This window comes from Vollenhovia emeryi, unplaced genomic scaffold (assembly GCF_000949405.1).
Source record: "Vollenhovia emeryi isolate VEMERY1.0 unplaced genomic scaffold, V.emery_V1.0 DF939226.1, whole genome shotgun sequence".
Lineage (NCBI taxonomy): Eukaryota > Metazoa > Arthropoda > Insecta > Hymenoptera > Formicidae > Vollenhovia > Vollenhovia emeryi.
In genome coordinates this window covers 676,875-697,408 of record NW_011967140.1, presented here as the reverse complement: position 1 = coordinate 697,408, position 20,534 = coordinate 676,875, and the positions used below count along the sequence as shown (strand labels likewise).

The 20,534-nt window shown below is 48.9% G+C and overlaps 1 protein-coding gene across 2 annotated transcripts in view; it reads left to right on the top strand.

Moving 5' to 3' along the window:
• The first annotated feature begins 577 nt into the window (after positions 1 to 577).
• Positions 578 to 20,534, top strand: part of LOC105560631 (microtubule-actin cross-linking factor 1) — a 109,200-nt gene continuing 89,243 nt past the window's right edge. The window contains exon 1 of one of the 2 annotated variants that reach the window (XM_012009904.1): positions 578 to 1,551. In XM_012009904.1, the coding sequence (XP_011865294.1) occupies positions 1,386 to 1,551 (166 nt within the window). In that variant the 5' untranslated portion in view covers positions 578 to 1,385. Of the gene's footprint in view, positions 1,552 to 12,655; positions 13,200 to 20,534 lie in introns of those variants that run through there. The other variant, XM_012009903.1, reaches the window with a different exon arrangement.

Here is a 20,534-nt window from a genome sequence, read left to right as displayed (position 1 = left end):
TTACTGACAAAGACAAAAAATATTGTTGACGCATTTATATTTCTTTCACAACCTCATTTACTATCAAAATAAGACCATATCAAAATAAAATCAATAATTCTTATTCTCTTCTATCGAATTAAAAAAGATTGACTACATTGAGACAAGGGTAACTTGTCGTCGTTATTGCGTATAGAATAAATTTTCCCTCCATCTTACAACGCACGAAGTTGGCAGCACGACATTCGACAAAAGACGATACACACTGTCATTTTATTCTAGATTAAAAAAATTTTTCATTTGAGATTAAAGTATTCCTTTTTTATAATAAATATAATTGGCATCGATCCTATTTTATGATACATTCAAATGTAATAGCAGTGGATCCGGAAATTTTTGCTGTGGGTGCGAGCCCAACGAATACCGGCCGTAGTTCCGATTAACGACTAATACCTCGTCGCGGACCGGGCTTTGCGGATTAGCTCGCGGAAGAGATTTACGCGAGGTAAACTCGCTCCGTTCGGACAAACGTTAACGAGATAGCCGAAACGATTTCACTCGTCCGCACGCACGTGTCGCCGTTCGTTCGCCAAGGTCGCCGGCGTGCCGCGATCTCAAGATAGCCGGTATTATTTTCAATTCGTCCCCTAGCTTAGCTAGAATTCTCGGAAACCGCGCGGCGTCCTCGGACGCCCCTCCGCTCCCAACGAGCGTGTATCGCTCGCATGATAAACAATTCGCAACCCTCGTCGAGTCCTCCCCCTCCTGCGGCGAGCCTCGCGGTATCACGTAGGGTGTGAGCGACCGGTAGCAGCGAAAGTCGCATCAGTCCGCGCCGCGTTTACGAAGCGGAGCGATCGCAGTTCCGTTTTTTCCCCTCCCCGACTCGTCCTCGCGACGCGTTTTCCGGTCGAAACAAACCGCGATCGCGCGGGTGCGAGGACGAGAGAAAAGGCAGAGGGGCTGAAAACCAAACGACGCGAGTGTTGTTATTTCCGCAGATCGAAAGTCACGTTCGGAGCGGAGCGGTCCCAGTTCCGTTTCTTTGCCCTTCGACTCATCCTCGCGACGCGTTTTCCGGCCGAAACAAACCGCGATCGCGCGGGCGCAAGGACGAGAGAAGGGGCAAGAGGGGGTAAATGGCACTAGTGTTACGTTTCTTCCCGCAGTGAACGCACGTGCGTCGCGGAGCGCACGTGTGCCCGGGCGGACCACCGGTGGTGTTTGCCTGTGCGCTTTGGTGTCGCGTTCGCGCGGCGAATGTAAACAATGACGGGAGCCGGCCCGCGAGTTGTTGTCGACGCAGTGTCTGTGTGGTAGCCGGCGCGTAAAGGACTTTGCCGTCTCGCGCGACGCGTCCGCACGGAGAAGCGGAGAGGAGAAGAAAGAGAGAAAGAGAGAGACGCATGCGGCGCGGCGGCCGAGCATGGTGTAAGAGAAGCAATCGGACGGCTTGGGCTGCGGGGATCATGGAGTTCGAGCTGGACGGCAGCCTCAAGGAGTGGGCGAAGGACAAGCCCCTGAGCATCCTGCAGCTCGATCCTGCCGACCGGGCCGTGCTGCGAATCGCCGGTGAGTACATAGCGCCCTTAATTGCATGCTTTATGGCTGCACCAGCGGACCAGCGGTCTTTATATATGCGAGAACTACGCTTTCCCATAAAACCTGTACGCTCTTTGGATAATCGCGCGTCGCGTTGTCGCGCTGGTCTGCTAGGGTCATTACTCGCGGGGGATATTCCGGGGTGTCTATTCACTCCCCCCGCGGCGCTGTAACCTGCGCGTGTATCCTGGATACGACCATAGACATAGTAAGAATAGACTGCGCGTTCCCTACCTCGCCCGTGTGAAAACATGTACAAACTTTAGAACGAGATCGCTGGTGTTGAACAGTATAGCCTCATCTTTGTCTAGTGAAGTAGTGGGGGGGGGGGGGACAGAAGAGCAGGGGAATGATAGAGGATGAAGTATAAGACGGTACTGTTCAAAGTACGTTGTCTCTTTCTAAAGTTTGTACTTCTGCAGCCAAAATGTGCATTTTCGACGTACGGTCTGCTCGAGATTCATACAGCCGTGTCGGAGGTTGCGATTTACGACCGTATTTATAGCTCATTTCTTATCTCACTGTCTTAACCGCCTTAAGTAATGTCTTAAGGACCGTCTGCAATGCGTGAAGTAAGCCGGGCGTAAGCAGCGTAAGAGCAGGAGTAAAGAAATGAATCATTTTTATTTCTTGCTCCTACACAGCAAAAAGTCGTGTGTTGAGATGTTAAAATTTTCTCGTCTTATCGAGACTTGATTATTATTTCAATGTAAAATTAACACAAGACAGATATGTTATTATTTTCGTAACATTTTTACGTGTTATATTTATGTTAATATAACTACGCTTACACTTTGCGCGAGACACTACCGTGTCTCGTGATAACTTGACACTTTGTGTACGTCGTTTAAACGTTGAATATCATTTTGAGTTCTTTTAACACAGCTATCTCACAAAATCAAAACGTGTAATATCGACGTTTCTTAAAAATTATTTCAACTATTCTAATTTGTAACTATTCGTACAGTTTACTTATTCTGTATGTCTTTATTACATCACACTGATGGTTAAAAGAACATAAACATAAATGTGAAGTATAGTGTTAATTAGTTAACATTTATAATTTGTCCGAGGGGGAAACCGCTGACCAAAATCTTGTACACTAATGTCCACTAATGCCCAGTGGGCGTTACTTTATCTTATTATCTTATTTTATCTTTGTAATGCCTCAGCAAGGCCTAATGCCCAAAAAAATGCCTAGAATGTCCAGTAGTGCCGCAAATCTGTACACCACAATGCCCTCGAATTTGTCAAAAAGTAACACACGCGATGAATGTTGTTTTAACTTAAAATTTGGAGTGGACTTTTTAGGATATGTGAAAAATGTTGATGTTAACAATTAATTTTTTACTGTGTACTTTAGCTCCGACGCTTGTTCTCGGTGAATTAAAGCGCGGCCGGTCCTGTGAGCATTTAAAAGTATTACGCCTGTAGTCTCGCCTTTACACCGAAAGGTTAAGGTGCTTTTCTTACTTCTTACCGCTTACTTCCAACGTACACGGTCCTTTAAGATGCTAACACGGCTCTGTGATTGGTTTACAATACGTTAAGACTGTACTTGAGACGGTCTTAAGTCCAAGAACGGACTATGAATACCGGCAAATGTGCCGGTTGAGTAGGGATTAAACGGACTCGAGTATCGCGGAGATGTCTACCTTGTCGGGATTTCGCTTGTTCGCGGAACAAAGACGGATCGTTAGGTCGCCGAGGCAAAAGCGGCGAAACGGCAGTGATACTTCAGCTGCGGCACGTTCGAAAAATCACCCGAGTATAACGCGTAAGACGAGTACCTCGCCGCAGACCCGCGGCTCTCTCTTACCTCGCGTTCGCGCATTCACGCGGCGCGAATGCGCGTGAGTCCGCGAGATTCAGAGGACGCTCCGCGCTCCCCGATGTCGCTGATTCATCTCGATGCGCCCGCGGGGGTCAGGATGTTAACAACGTTGACACACGCGCGGCTATTTCAGCCGGTGGTTATTTACTTTTCGCCGACAAATATAGCGGCGCATTAGCAAGTGCACGGTCGCGCCCGGCGATTCCTCCCCGGCGTGGCGCAGCGCGAGGCTTCGTCTCGAACGCGCGTCTCTCGCTCGCGGGCGACAAAGCGGATCGCAAACTTACGTTCCGCGTGTATCGCAAACATCCGCGAGTGTGCTCGGCTCGGCCCACGTGGCTTATCCGGCCCGACGGGATTGTTGAATTGTTGATGTTGCCGCGATTCGAAAGTGTCAACGGAGAGAGAGAGAGAGAGAGAGACTTCGGAAATCGTTAATCGCTGTAGAGCCGAAATTTCGAACGATAAATTAGATCAACCGTTTTCTGTTATTCTGTTAAGCCTGATCTACATTGTGCTGTTTGCGTCTAGAAACATTATATCTTATGCAAGCAAATGAAAACGCTTGAAAGATTTGTCGGCAATGTGCGATTGTCAACGACGAATCACCTTGCACAGATGTTTTAAACGTATTTACTGGCTGCAAAATGGAATGTTTCTAGACGCAAAGAGCACATTCATTTTCGAAAGAGAAACGTACGCGAACGTTTTGCTCTCACAGAAAAGTTGCGAGTCGTTTGGCTAAAAGTCATGCGAAAGCCAATCGACTTGCAACCTTTCTGTAAGGGCGGGATTTTCGCATACTTTTCTCTCGAACGAAGTCAAGATCCAGGCTTTACTCGTCCATTCGTCTTTTACGTCGAATTTTGGACGAATCAGAATTTCTTTAGGATTTACTAGACGTACAGCGAAGTCTATCAAACTTCTGGTTATGAAATATCGAGCCCTATCGTGATAACTAGCAATTCTATTTTTAATTCTATCTTACATGTCTTGTTGATACAATTAAAATATTTTTCTCAGTGTAGAGCCGACCGAAAGACCGAATCAGGCTAGCAATTGTTGACTCGGGATTGAATTGGAATTGGCGATTGACGACTGTCCTTTAGCCAACGAGACCAAAGCCTCCGGCGATTTAGTCGGCTCTCATTGGCTAGAAGACAATCGTCAATCGCCAATCCTAATCCTAATCCAATCAACAATTGCTAGTCTGACTCGGCCTTAAGAGCCGAAGTAGGAGTAAGAAGTAAAATTGATCCATTTCCTTACTCCTACTCCTACTACTTCAAGCTTACTGCACGCATTGTAGACGACGTATTTGGCGATTCGTCGTAAAGGAATCGCTCTTGAAGCTCATCTTCGCTACGAGATAATTTAATTAGCGCCTATTCTAAATTTATCCCTTCACTTTAACGTAATCCGACACCGCGGCGACGTCGACGCCCGATCGCGCTGGCCGTGTATGCGTTCGCATGCAAATTCCTCTCCCACGAACTTTACGATACGTACAGACGACGACGCGTCTCGCCGTCGTTGTCAGCCAACGCTATCGTTGGTCGAATCTTCGTCAGTCATTTGCTGGTCGAGAATGAAAGGGACGGACCGGGCTGATAAATGCCGATAAAAGTGCACTCCCATTCTGACGCAGAAGCGGACTATTCGAATGGCACTCACCGTGCCCAGATTTTTATCGCGCTCTACATGGGATACGCGTAACGTGCGTAACAATTGATATAACACAATTACAAAATTATATCAACGCGGGGGTCGTGTTTACGTGATTATTTTTAGGTCCTTGTTGCCTCGATTATCCGCTTTGCCGCCGTATTGTCCCTGATTGATGGAGATTGCGTCGACCCGTCGCGAATACGCGCCGCGGCATGCGAGTATACCGAATTCAATTGTATGATTAGGTTTCTGACGACTCTGTTCTCCCCGGAGATGATTAGGGTCACGTCAAAAATAATGGATAATGGATGGAGCGCGCGTTAATAGCCCCGCTGTTCCGACGGAAGACACACCACGGTGGTCGGCACCGGTGCATAAAGTCCGAGCTACAATGTGCTCTTTGCGTTTAGAAACATTTTATTTGTTAACCAAGAAATACGTTTGAAAAATTTACGCAAGTTGATAAGTTGTGTGTACATTACACGTTGATGTAAAAGTTAGCCCGAAAATCATGTAATCGTGGGACAACACGGCATTTCGAAGATTTTTCGTCAACTTTTACCATACATTTTACTAGTAATTATACTCTCTAAAAGTATACCACTGCAATTTTTAGTTGTATAGCTGCAAATCAGTGACTATTCACTGTTTTCAGTGCGATAATTTACTGATTGACTTGTAGAGAGTACTTACACAGTTGAAAGATTTCTGTTGATTCGCTTCTACAAAATAGAACGTTTTTAAACGTAGAAAACACATTGTAGATTAGACTTAAAGATTCTGGGCTTTACCTGCGGACTTTCAACATTAATACGATAACACGCCCGGCTGTCCGCCGGTCCGCTCGCGAGACTAACGACCTAGAAGCCTCATCTACAATGTGCTCTTAGAAACATGTGCGATTAGAAACATTCTATTTTGTATAAGCAAATCAACGCGCTCTTAAGAAATTTGTCGATTAAATACGATTGTACAATTGAAAAACTCGCACAAATTTTTTGCACGCATTTATTGGCTGTAAAATAACATGTTTCTAGATGCAAAGCGCAACAAACGCGAACACTTTCGTCAAGAATACGTAAAGTTTGGTGACACCGGGCCTTAGAACTAAAAAAAGATAAAAAGTTAAACGGCGATCAAAGTTAATCTACATTGGCAGAAAATGGACATAGAGAAGCATAAAAATTATGCAACGCTCTCTTCTTTTTTACTCTGTGACTCTTGACAAGGACGTTGCCTTTTAACAATGATCTTTACGTTCTCTACGAACGATTTCTCCCATAAAAAAACACGGGATATCGTGACATTCTGGCACAATGACCATTGGCGCTTCCGTACCCGGCGACATCGCCGCGCCCGGCCTTCAACGAGGGGTGTGCAACGAGAGCGGAAACCCGAGAGCATTCTGCAAATATCGAGTTGCCGCGTCAGAGATCGTCTTACCGCGATAATTTTTTTCACACACTCGTCTTTTTTTCCTCGCCGCGCGACTTTCGGCCTCCGATTGTCGTCTGTCCCCGGGCCGTGCGTGTGTGACGTGGGTGTCAATAGTCTTCATTCTTCGAGGGCGGCTCGGATGCGCGAAAATTGGTATTTTTTGCATCACGAACGATAAAGCGCGAACGAGGACGAATTTACTTAGCCCGAGTCGAATATCTTGCCATTTCTTTGTGTCGGAGAAAATATATTGAATTTTTAACCTTAGATAGAGAGAGAGACCTGAAAAGAGTCACTACTTCCCTTTTAGTAGCAAAGAGGCCAATGCGAGTGTAATCAACAGAGGTTCGGTGGCTCCTCTTCGGCCTCAGAGATTTCAAAGAGAGTGAAATATTTTATTACATTCTCTTTAAGGGTTAGAACAAGGTTCAACACAATTTTTTACTCATCTGGACTTCAAATTGGAGTCTCAAACCGACTCCGAGGTCCAAGTGAAGACAGAGAATAGAATAATCGTGGCCCATTCCTGGACCAAATGCTTGATTCGGGAGGCTTCTTTACGCGATAGATTTCTCCTATGTTGCTGGCGCACGTCGAGATTTCTTGCCGCGATTAGATACATATACAATTCACTTAGCGAGGCACGCGCGCAAGCCTGTAGCTGGCGTAAGACGTATTGAGATCCTATGTATCACGTATGCGTCTATTCGTTAAGTATTAATGGCCCGTGGCAGTTTAAGTTTGTTATGCGCTATTAGTCACAAGATGATCGGCCTGCGCGTTTCGCAGTAGCACGTTTCGTGGCCGTCTATTTGCGGCCGACGATGATGCGATGCAGGAACTACCTGTCCATTGTTGCGTAATTGAATCACGATGTGTCTAGTCATAGCGCCCGTGTATCATCTATCAAATTCATCCTGGCCGAATGCCGCCTCGGTTCCAAGATCCACGCCCATTCCTACCGATGTAGACCCACTTTCAATCGCGGTTTGATTCCTACTGCTTCCGCTTTTGTAGTTGTAAGAATTAAAAGAGGGTAAAAAGTCAATTCAAAGCCGAGATCAAAGTCCTCTCTAAAGCTCAGTCTGTGCATTATTACCGTGAGTCAGTAAATATTCACTGACAATCCACTGATTGACTTTCAGAGTTGACTTGCATCGCTGGAGATAGAACGTTTTTATTGAGAGTGTTTTGACTTATCGAAACTTCGTCGAATCGGAGAGGACAAAGTATCGAGCATCATCTGATGAATTATACTTGGCTTTAAATCGTTTTAATTCTCGATTTGGTAAAATACGACTCGATTTAACAGAACTGATGGAAAAATTGTGCACGAAGACTCGTGCGGGTACATTTTTAAATTGGATAAATATCCAACGACTGTCGGGCGCGTTTCACAAGTACAGCTAGGTTCGCCAAGTTTTCCCCGATTAATTCCTCGAGCTCCCGTTGACAGTGGCATCGTTTTTTGTCCACTGGTTAGACTGGTCGAATCGTTCTATCTCTTACGGTCTGCAGCAAGCAGGGACAAGTTAGGTCAGTTCACATTGAGCCACGACCGTGGAGGCGGCAACAGGTGCTCGGGTCACGGTTCGATGCCCGACTATACGCCATCAGCCGCCTCCTCGCTCGCTTCTCTGCCCAGAGTCTACGTGCTCGGCGATGCGCCCTCCACTTTTAATTATTGCCACCTGAACGCTCTTCCCTGTGAGAGCGCGGAAGGCCATTTTGAGTTTCGCGGCGTGAAAGTTCTTCGAGAGAGAGTCGCCTCGATTTTATTCCTCGTAAAGTAGCTTAGCTAACTGGATCAGAAGTTGGTACTTGTTACCGCGTTGGTACCGTTACCTCTTAAAAACGATTCCGAATTGCTCTCCGGGTATCCCCATAAAATCACATGTGCGCCCATATGTCAACGCGTAAACGTAGAACGTCGGGTTGTTTAGACGGACGTCTATCGGGGCCGTGCAGACTAAACTTACGTGCGAGACGCTCGTTTGTTCGTGCGCTCTTAACGCGCTCGGGCTTGAATGTAAATTTAACCCGTGGACAATGACCACCCCCGCTCGAGGCCGCAAGGCTTTTCGCGTTGAATCCGTAATTCGCGTGGGAGATGTAAATGCGCCCAGGCCGTTTCCCGTCCTCTCTTCCAGTTCTACCCGAAAAGCAAAAGAGCGCGAAGTCGACACACACCTGGCACTAACTACCGCATAATTCGCAGCGTACCGTTAGAATATTTCGCGACGCGTCCGTTGCATAACGCCAGAGCGTTGCGAGCCGCGTATGTAGGCGCGTAAGCGGAAAAATGTAAGTAACGTAATTAATGTGAACTAGGTTCATTGCCTCGTGCGAGAGCTTTTAGCGGCTCGGAGCAATCTTGCATAATAAATTTCCCGGGGAAGAGAGAAGGAGAGCGGTTAACGTTGTCGCAATTTCGAATCTTTCAAATGTTAACACGTTTTTATGTTATCTAGTTTCTATAATAGGCGCGGAACGTTTTTCTCCGGAAAGTTATTTTTCTCCGAGATGTTATTCGAGTATCTCGGCAAATTAGAGAATTGAATGTTATTTGTTAAATATTTTGGCAAATTTCCCGAGGAAGAGAGGAGGAAAGCGCTTAACATTTGTCGCAATTTTGAGTCTTTCATATATTATCACATTTTTACGTCATCTATTTTCTAGGCGCGGAACGTTTTTCCCCGGAAAGTCCGAGATACATCATTCGAGTATCTCGGCAAATTAGAGAATTGAATGCTATTTGTCAAGTATTTTGGAACGTCTTCACTTTTATTACACGCTTAACGTCTCTTGTATACTTTGGAGATGCAAATGATACTTGAGAGCGCCGCTCGTCCGAGTCGAGTCTGCACATGTTCCCCCTGCGGTGTGTCAGTCGCGCTATGTAAATATACCATGTAACCGCCACATACCCAGTGATACCCGGGGTGCTCATCATCGCGACTTGCTTATTGACACATACGCTGTAATTGATCTTACGCAACGACTGCAACTCGGAGAAATTGCAAACCGTCGTTTCTTCGTGCAAACACTGCCTTTCGGCCGTCGAAAGATAACGATCTTGAAATTGTCTTGCCGTCTGAAAAGTTCAACTTTGTCGAACGTCGCGCTGGAAGTCACGTTTCGAACCGCGGACTAATGGAAAAATGATCTCGGCTCATTTCAATTCGACGCGGGACATAAATGTGGCGTAACCATAATGATATAAGGCTGCGTTCAAGCCGGCGAAAAAGTCTCGCTCTGAATACCGTTATAAAAAGGCCAGAGGTCAGGCCAGTTAGTTATAGACTTATAGACGTGAGATTCTATTTGCGATTATTCCTCTTCCGTTAACTCGGAAACAAAGGGATCGCAATGAGCGTACAGATCACACGTTACGTTGAATTTATATTGTAATTCCCTGCAATACAATTGCTAATTAACGGCGGGGGACGGATCTACCTTACCAGCGAGAGATATCGCGAGAACGTTGCACCCAATCTCATCGATACCGCAACCGTTTTACCTTCGCACCTTAATATTACTCTCGTATAGTGGCCGTTGATATACTCTTAACTCTCTCTCTTTCTCTCGGTGATAAGTGTTTTTTTCTTTTTCGGAAAAGTTATTTCAGTAATCAATCTGATTTCGCGTTCGAGAGAAAAAAAGGGGGGAAAACATTTTTGATTACAAGAGACAAGCACTATCGACTATCTCTTTAATCTATTTTCTGAGTTTCGAGATTTGCCGTGCTCGTGATATACGATAAGACATGTGCAAGAACGGATGTGTCATCGGCTGCGCAATGTTGATAGTTCGAGTGCACGTATGTACACTGCACGTCGATCCAGATTTTGCGACGGTCGATTTTGCACGTAGCGCATTCGCGAGCGCGTTTATTTCGAAAACGTCATGAAATCGTCAGAAAATTTATTAACATTTTTTTTCAAATACACACAGTCTGAAAATACCTGACACTTGCGGGACAAAGACAAGAGGATCGAGCTTACCTTGTGAAAGACTTTTAAACTTCTGTCGCATTTTTTTCGGATATTGAGACGCCCGTAATGTCTAACGCTTGTGAGGTCTCACTTGCACGATAGTTTGTTTCGATAAATTTGAATGTCTTGTAGGCACACAGGCAATGTTTCAAACTACTAAGCGTGTCACTTTGATACTTAATATTGGCAACGAGGATTTCCAATAATCGGCGTTCAACGTGAGACTGATTTTACATCATGAAGCGACGTACTTATATATTCGGTGTAATCTTGGTCCCCATCGGTGTACAGTTAGGAATGCCAGTTAAGGTTGCCAGCTACGTCAAACGCCAGTTAAATTAAAAAAAGAAAGCCGTGATCGTGGTCGGTAACATTGATCGCAGCTGGCGACAAATCCAGAAACTTGAAAGACACCCCGAGCTTACTATACCGCGACTGCTTGTTTAAACGTTAAAGCGCAACTTGGTCCAATTCTTTAGGTCGTTTATCGCAGAGTTTCAAAAGTAAAATTTTTCAATTAAATTTATTTAATTCAACGGATTTTGACGACAGTGCATCAATTAATAACGATTATAGGATTAATTAAGGTAAAAGCTCGCCAGCATAAAGTCTCTTCTTCGCGTTTACTCCGAATGGAAAATTATGTGTATGAATTCCTGGTAGCAATTTATCCTTTGTGTCGCGATTATGCATCCCGCGTTGGATTAAAGTACGAATAGCTGATCGATTTAAGCATCCCTGGTCACGCATATCGCCGAGGGTTACGTGGCTGCGAGAAATAACGCGTGACCCCACCGGGAAGATTTGACCAGAGCTCTCTTTCTCTCTCTCTCTCTCGCGCGCGCTCTCTCTTTCTCTCTTTCTCTTTCTCGTTCTCGTTCGATTTGCCAAAGAGCGGGTACGCGTTTCTCGGTGGGGTATACGAGAGATTGCCGGTGCTCTAAATAGTAGTGGTCCTACGTGTCTTCCACTTGATCGTGAGTGCTTCTCCGGATCGAGCCCTAGAGGCGTCGTTAGAGGCCAAATAATCGAGCGTGAATGCCTCAATGATGACGCCCGTTATGATACAAATATGACCGGCTCTTCTAACTGAATACCGTTCGACGAAGCGTGTAGCTTTTTTTTGTTTTGCGTCCGACAGCGTTATCCGTTACTGAAAAAATAAGTACAAGCGAGAACGCAGGCGAGAACAAATTGTCCGCGGCGTTTCTAAAACCTGATCTACGTGCTCCTTGCGGTTAGAGACAGTCTACGTTGTGTGAGCGAATCCAGTGCGCTTAAGAAATTTGCCGGCAAAGTATGTACGATTGTGCAATTTATTAACTCGCACAGATTTTTTTTAACGTATTTATCGGCCACGAAATAGAGCGCTTCCAGGCGCAGGGAGCGCATCGTATAACGAGGCTTCGGGCTCCGAATTAAAAATCCGCTCCGCCGCGGTTCTTGCGACCCGGCGGAGGAGATACGGTAATATCCCCGAGCTGGCGGAGGAAAGAACGAGGGAACGTAGGAAGAAAACGCCACTTCCGTAAACTCACACCTCGCGCGTACCCCTGCCGATCCGTGACCTGCCTTACTGGCTACCTCGGCGTGTAGCCTATCCTCCACGGCACGATATCGACGCCCTCCTTCGTCCTCCCTCACCCTCCACCCTGATTCTTCCCTCCCTCCCTGCTGGTCCGTGTCTCACGCTCCCTCCCTCCATCGAATCGCGCTACCTTCGTCTTCCGCAGGAGCAAGCGAGCAGGATCGCGATCTGGGGAACCGATGGGTCTCGGCGGTTGGCGGGAGAGAGCGCTGAGAATGGTCGTCGGCGCGGTGAGGAAGGCAGAGGGGGACGCAGGCCCGTTTCTTGGATATCTCTCTCTCTCTCCTCTCTCTTTCTCTCTTTTTCCCTGCCCCTTTCTCTCTCTCTCTCTCTCGCTCTCGAGGGAGAGCCGGCCGCCGGGTGGGCGGCAGTTGTCCAGGCGTCGGCAGTCTGCGTTCCGAGGCGACGTGGCCTGCACGGCGGAGCGACATACCGCGTCCTCTCCAATTCTTAGTGCGCTCTCTTCTCTCTTTCCTTCTCTCTCTTTCTCTCTCTGCCTCTCTGTCTCTCTTTACGCCTCCCTCCTCTCCTCTATCCTTCCGTCTCTCTGCCTCCGTGCCCTCTCTCCGAGTCTCTCTTTCTCTCCCACTTCAACGCGTGTCCCTGTCCGCTCCTCGTCTCCGTCCTTGCGCCTGTCTCTATCTCTCTCGCGCGCTCTCTCTCTCTTTCTCCATCGCGTATGTTCCTTGTCGCTCCAGCACCTGGCTCGCGCGACGCTACTCTCCTCCGCTCCGCTCCGGATACGCACGGCGACTTCGTCAACGCGCCGCCGTCGTCTTCGTGGCCGCCGTTGTCGTCGTCGCCGGCGCGCGGTGTATACACACGCACATTCGTGCTCCGCGAGAAGAAGAAGGAAAGAGAGAGAGAGAGAGAGAGAGACGGGGAGAAGAATCTGCAGTGCCACGTTTCGAAGCCGCCCGGTCGTCGCCGTGTCGCGCGTGTTTCCTCTGCAACACGAGGAGTAGTGAACTGTGCGCGGGCGCCGCACGACGCGGAGAACGCGCAGCGCCGGGCAAGCGGTAGCGCTCGTTCGCATTTCCCAGCCTCGCTGTGTGTCGCGCTCGTACGCGGGTGTCAGTGACATTATTCTAGTCCAGTAGGTACACCTATGCAGCGGTCGCCGGAGAGCGACGGTAACGGCGAACGGGCCAGAATCCTCGCGACGTCCCGTGTTCCCCGGGCGCGGTGAAAACGACGTTTCCCACGAGCTTCGGGCGAATCGACCGTAACCACTCGCCTTATCAGCCGCGATAAACGCGATACGGACGATCGCCGGTGTATTTCAGGCACGCCGTCGTCCGTCATCGGCCCCGCGACGGCGCGAGGATTCTGATCGACACGTGTACGGAGAGAGTCGGGGATTCATGTCACTTCGATCACGTTCGGAGTGTCTCGCGCTACGAATGGAGCGGAGTCCCCTATTATGAGATAGCGGGGTTTCTGCTAAATTAACAAATGTCATCCGTTGGTTCCACCGTGAATTTGTCACCCTAGGAGTGAAATCCGTGTGGCGGGGGTCACTCGTTGTTAGATCGTGTTGTGGTTGCGAAAAAAAGACTTGCGATTGAAAACCCACTTCTCGCGTTAGAAGCCTGTATCTCATAATAGGGGGATTTGCCTCTACACACGCGATGATAAAAAGACAGTTGTGGATCAAGTATGTTTCTCCGCGTCGGGGAATAAAATAAGGTCCGGTTTGTTCATTTTCTGGTTAACTGTTAACCAGAGCTTAAGTCGACTCTCTTCTCAGGTAATAACATAGAAAAAGACGGAGATTCGACTAAGGCTAGTATTACATTTGTCCAGCGACAAATGTTTTCAAGCGTGTCGATTGGCTGCCGAATAGAACATTTCTAGATACTCGAGAATTTTACTATCCTGCAGCCAATCGACGCGCTTGCAAAATCTGCCGCACGACAAATGCAACGTTGGGCCAACTTCTGGTTAACAGTTAACCAGAACGTGAGAACACCGAGCCAAAATGTATTATTAGAGTCACGTTAGTCTTTGATCTTCAATATTGTTCTCGCTCATTTCCGGGGCAACGTTCGACCGGCCATCGAGGTGCGTTCAATCCGCGAAAATATCCCGAACGGCTTGGTAACGCCAGGCGTCCTGCTCGAGTCATACGCCTCGTAATCACGTCAGTTCCCTCCACCCTTCCGCCTTCTCGTTCTCTCTCTCTCTCCCGATCGATATTATATTCGATACCACTGCCTCCCTTCTCGCAAGGCGACTTTTCCGCTCGTTATTTCACATTGTTGCTCGTGCTCGATCTGCCAGCTCTTATCGGCTCGAAGTGTTGTTTCATTGACATCGGAATCGTGTTGTGGACTTTTAAATCGCCGCGTGGTTTACACATCGTACATACGTGTCGCGCTGCTTACATAGATGTTATCGCACGTGGAATATATTAACTACGGAGGAAATAATGTGTTCCTTAAGCGACATTTTATCCTCGGGTAATTTAAATTTTATTTCGCCTCCATGGGAGACTTGGTTCGCGCACACGATATTTGCTAATTTAATCAATTTACATTTTCACCCGCGTGACTGGACTTCCCTAAGAATTTCGAGAGGCTCGATCGTGACTGCTGATACTACTTTAAAGGTGCAAATAAGCAAACGCACGTTATTTACTACCGAAGGATCAACAATAGCGTCATATCGTCGGCTATCAGTTATAAGCGCTGCGTACTTATCTGTTATTATCGATACCGCGTAAGTCGGAATAAATACGAGAGACGGCAGATACCGCGCGAGGTAAAAACACGAGAGTAATTTGCCTAGTACGCTTAATAAGCGGCGCATACAGCGGCCCCCGAGATAACGTTAGAGGAAACACTCCATCATCGCCGGAAATACATAAAATTTCATCGCCGCGCCGTTTTTCCCGACGCCCCACGGCGGGAGGGAGGCAAGTCGCCGTGGGATAAGAAGAAAGTCGTTTTTATCGAACGCGACGATTATGTAATAGACGCCGAGAGCGAGGAGTAGCAGCCGCGCGACAAAACTGGTCGAGGCGGAGACGTGCACGGGAGCACATATCAAACGCGGCGTTTACTCGCGCGGCTCTCTCTTTCTCTCTCTCGAGTCGTCGTCGCAGCCGCCGCGACTTCTTAATTTGGTTGGATCGCGAAACTTTTACTCGAATTGGCGCTGCCTAGATGCGGGGTGCACCCGCCGTTAATTCGCTCGGCAAATTTATCCTACGGAGATCGCGGCACGTAAATAACCGTGATTCCTGCGTCTTAATTATTCCGCGAGCTACTCAGCCGTGAAAATCATAATGACTTTCGAGAATTAAACGACGACATAAATACCTTGTTTTTGCGCCGCTGACGTTAACGTATGATCGATTAATTTATCTTTTCAATCTTTGCAAATCACAGAGTGACTTTGTCTCGTTCGCGTGAATTCGTGGGGGAGGGGAACCGTCTAAATTCGTTTACAGAGAAGATTGCTGTGTACAGGGTGTACCTAAACTGGCGAAAAATATTTTCACGACGAGTACCTTGTAACGTTTCAAGACAAAAATTGTAATACGAAAATGTCGGGGCTATAATAGCTTTCAATTGGGAAGAGAGTTTATCTCGAATAAAGATCTCGAATAACGAGGCTAGAATTTCGCGCGCTCAGGGATGGCAAAGTGGCAAGTAGCAATTCCTTGAACCGCACATCTTTGACAATAATAAAATTGTGCAAGAATTTTATTTAAAAAATTGATTTTTTTATGAAATGTAATATAATTAATTATATAAAAATAGTTTAAAACGTTTTTATTTAATACTTCAAATGGACATGTGTCGGCCGCCATTATTGTATTTGTTTGGTTAAGATGGTACACTGTAAAAAAATTACATGTGAAATTACAATTATTGTAGTGGGTAATGTTGGGACCGTCTATTAAAGGTGTATATTTACATATGTCAGTAAATTTACTCCTTGGAAGTAAAATTATTACCTTATATAATAAGTAAATTGCTTTTGATTGTGTAAATTTTACAATTTTCAGTAATTTGTCATCATGTATAAACCTTTCCCATTTGAAAACTATTATAGCCTCAACGTGGTTGTATTAGAATCTTAAAATGTCTCAGAGTACTTGTCATTAAAATGTTTCTCGCCGGTTCAGGTGCACCCGGTATAGACCGTTTCCTGCGCTGTCATTACTATTCCTCTTTTGTAATGGAATTACTCATCGCCAAATCGCATCGACGTCTCGCTTTTCCTTTCTGCCATTCTTTCTTAACGCACCGCGACGCTTTACGCCGAATGCGAATCGTCGTAAATGACGTCTCGCGTTCCCGCGAACGATTGTGCTCGATAGGATGAAATCATTACCGCTTGTTTTTGCCCCTCGGCGAGCGTGAACTCATCGTCCCCTGGTAGACGACACTCGCGGTGGAAGGAGTGAAATAACATTGAACAGGGCTGCAACGACTAAACGTCCATTTACGGTCAACTGGCGGGCGACGAATTGGCGGATCGCGTCGTCGGTAAACATTGCGAGAGGTGCGATCCATTGTGGGCGGGCGTGTGTCTAGGCAAATACAGGTGGGGCCGGGTTCGATTTCGGGCTCGATGTACGTGGCTAACCGGTCCCCTTCTCGAAACTAGATTCCGCCGACCTAAGCGGGCCGTTCTTGGTAACAGGTAGGACTCGCCTTTCACAATAATAGGATTTTATTGTATCGTTGGTCGCAGCCGAAGACGATTCTATTCAGGGAGTCTCGGGATGAATACGCGCGAGTAGGCGTTCTTCCGCTCGACTCTGCGAAAGAGGGAAAGGTGACGATCGGCCGTGAAGAATCTCGAGCTCGCACTTCTTCCTCGCTAATTCTCACGGCCTGTGCCGGTCACCCTTTATTTGTACACTTGCCGGCCGGTGTACTTGATGGCAAGAATAAACGTGATTCCAACCGTGCTCGGCGTCGCGTCGGCGGCGATTGCATTGTGATCGGACGCGGTGCACGTTCGCGTCCGCGCGCGGATTACGCCTCCGCCAGGCGTGCGTGCGCGCGAAAACTCGCAACCTGCTCTCGCGTGACATCCGCGCGAACACCGCCGTATCGTTATCTCGCGCTAACCCACGTACTCTTCGCTCGCGCAGCCTTTTAAGGGCCGATCGCGACCGAAGGTAATCACCCTCGTTGTTCCGCGCTCCTCTCGAGATATTTAGAATGGTTTCGACTGATGTTCAGATCGGAGTGAAATTGATATTTCGATGGAGCGGGACGAGAAACGTTTTCCTGGTACACTTATGTATTTACGATGGAGCTCTTTATTCACGCTTGGTCGCGTGTGGACGCCGAGGTCGCCTCAGGAAGCGACGTGTTTGTTCTCCCGCCCACCTGGTCCACCTCTGAAATCGATCCTCGGTCTCTCATTACCTTAATCGTTCTCGTCGCTCGGTCGCTCGCCGCGCGACTGTGTAACTCATCCGCCCGAGCCGACGCCCTGTCGAGGACGCAACCACGGCCGTGCGCGACCCACGAAAATCCACCCGCGTGCGTCGATCACGCACGCGTGAAAATGAAGGAGATCAAAGGCGCGGACAAACGCGTGGGGTAACCTCTTCGTAATCCACGCGGGACGCGCGCGACTCGATTAGTCTCGGCGGGCCTCCGAGTCCCCTTCAAGGTTAATCGCGGAGGGAGTAACCTCCTCGCCGGGCCCCGGGAGTAATGGGCCGAGATCGACTGCGGACCCGTTATGCGACTTGGCGCAAGAATGCCGCCGAGCCGGCCTCCGTGTAGCCCGCGTTATGCCGCTCGCGATACGAGCGCACGCGCTGCCTTCTTCTCACCGCCGGTTCCTCCTCGCTCTCACGAGGGAACCTTCCTCCCCCTCGGATTTTTCCGGCGAATCCGCGCACCGTCGAACGTAATCTTCAGCTCTTCACCTGCGGAGTCGTCGGTACATCGGCGAGACTTTCGCTCGCGGAGGAAAGATGCGCGGAGAGAGATACCACTTGTAGCCGTTGCGATACTCGTGTATGCACACGAGCGAGTAATAGCGGACGATTGGCGATGAGGCGAGCGTGTGCGGCTTCGCTCCGTCATTTAACTCGTCGGTTAATACCCCGTGGTTACGCGTCTTCTCCCCGCGCGACGTTGGATATTAACGCGCGCCGGAGATATCAATGCGCGGTCCCTTCGGACAACGGTTTCTCTCTCGCCGCGGTCTCGTGGCATCTCCCGATCGACGGACCCCCCCGGTTCCCCTCCCCGGTCCTCGCCCTCCCCCCCCCCCCCACGCGGCACGCCGCATCCGCGTTTTTGGCATACCTTTACGCTCGCGACGTATGACGTACGCTCCTCCGCGAGCGGACTATGCTCATATAAGGCGCACGCGTGCACCTCGAGGACGCGAGAGAGTAAAGTTTTCTCGGAACGCATGATGCGGCACACCCGGCGACATTAAGAGCCCGAAGACCGTCGTCGCTCGTACGCCATTCGGCGTTTAATGAATTAACAAGGGCTCGTTCCATTAGCGCCCGCTCCTCTCCTCCCCTCCCCTTCCCTCCGGTCGTCCCGACGCTATACGGGATCAATTAAAGCCCGCGTTCACGGGTCAACGAGCGGCGAGAGATGCATTCGCCTCGGCTCGCGCTTAGCTCAAATTGAATTCGGAGCGCGGAAGAGGAGACGTGTATACCGTTAGACCTTAAATCGAATCGGGGAAAAAAAAGCAGAGTCCGGCGAATTCGGCCGCGCAAAATTTAATTCGCGCCCGGCGGGAAAAAAACTCTAATTGCTTTCGCGCCGAGTACGGACGCAAGTTTTTTGGGGAGGGGGAAGGAGAGGGAGCCGGCCCCGGTTTCCTTTTAAACCGCTCCTTTCTTCGCGCGATCGTATTTAACGGTGCCGACGAGGGATATATCGGACGGGGGGGGGGGGTCGGTTCTCCCCCCGCGGCGCGTCGCGGAATGACCCCGCCTAAACCGCGTGTCGCGTGGCGACCAGCGCGCGCCGTCACTCTGTTTTCTTTCCGTTTCTAATTTCGTGCGCGGGCAAGAGTGACGACCGGCTCGCCGCTTCGGCGCGCACACGTGCGTGCGTGCGTGCGTGCGTGCGTGCGTGCGTGCGTGCGTGCGTGCGTTCGTTCGATCGCGCGCGCGGCGACCGACCCGACGATCGCGTATGCGCGTCGCGCCGCGCGCATTGTCGCGACGACGCGCGCCTCTCGAACTCCGCGCACGCAATTCCTATCGCCTCGGGCATTCAGCTCCGGTTTTTCTTCCTCGCTGGATTCTTGCTAACTTTTATTTCGAAAGGGAGGGAGGGGGCGCGATAATCGTCGCCCCCCCCCCCTCCCTCCCGTCGCCGCGTCGGCGAATTGGTCCATGACGGACCGTCCTGACGCGCGCGGCGCAACGACCACACGACGCGGGGCACCCACGTACCCGTTCTCCGTTTACCATATGCGGGGAGTTCGATCTCGCGGTTAGGCGCGCTTCCATCGTCGCCTTAAAGCTCCCGCCGATGCCAGGCGTGTGCGTCGGCGCTCAGTCTCCACGCGCCTCGCGGATCGTCAGTTCGAAAAGGTCGCTCGATCTGTCCGATCCGTCCGATTTCGCTTTCCGCTCACGGCGTGTCACGGCCCGGGGTCTTCAGCGCTCCAGGCCCGGTATAGGTGCGTGCCGTAGGCATTACAGTGCTACGAATTGGAAACACAGGCGCGATTATCCGCCGGTTTGCACCCCACGGTTTGAGTTCATTTTTTCCCACCCGAGTGAAGAGATCGGCGAGAGATCTGTCAAGCGAGTAACGTATCGTGCAGTGTTCTTCGGGCATCAAACCTGTCCGTCAAATCTGCTACCAGTCTCGTTCGTCGATTCCGCGATTTATTTGTAAAAAAAAGTGTTGGATTGAAATTTGCTGCTTGTACGAATTTTGTAGATGGAAAGAGATTGCGAAACATTCGATTAGATAAAAGGAGTCACAAGTCCATCACATTTCGTTGCGCTTGTCCTATCTTAGTCGTTAGCCTAATATATCGGGCGATCGATTACAAATTTGATGGACGCGTGTGGATTAGTGGTACCGGGTGGCCAGGCGTAACCCGATCGAGTTTTCAGGTTCCTTACTTAGGCGCGCCATCAAGGCTGCTGATTTCTAATCTAACACGGATATGTCGATCGATCGTAATTTTATTCTCACCTCGTCGCTCCTCTTTGTTCCCACTGCTCTCCTACAATTCCCGCAGTCGCGACTCGATGGCCGGCATGCCAATTCGTGCTACTTCTCTCGCATAAATTTAAATTGAATACTACGTTAAATGCCTATCCCGTAATTAAAACTGATTGGTAGCTGGTGCGAGTTTTGGATGAATTTTTGAAAAGTGAAATTCTCTTAGTCTTACAATCGTCGGTTTTCTCCGGCCGCGTTTCACTTTTAACAACGACTTATCAGACTTCTCTTGACAT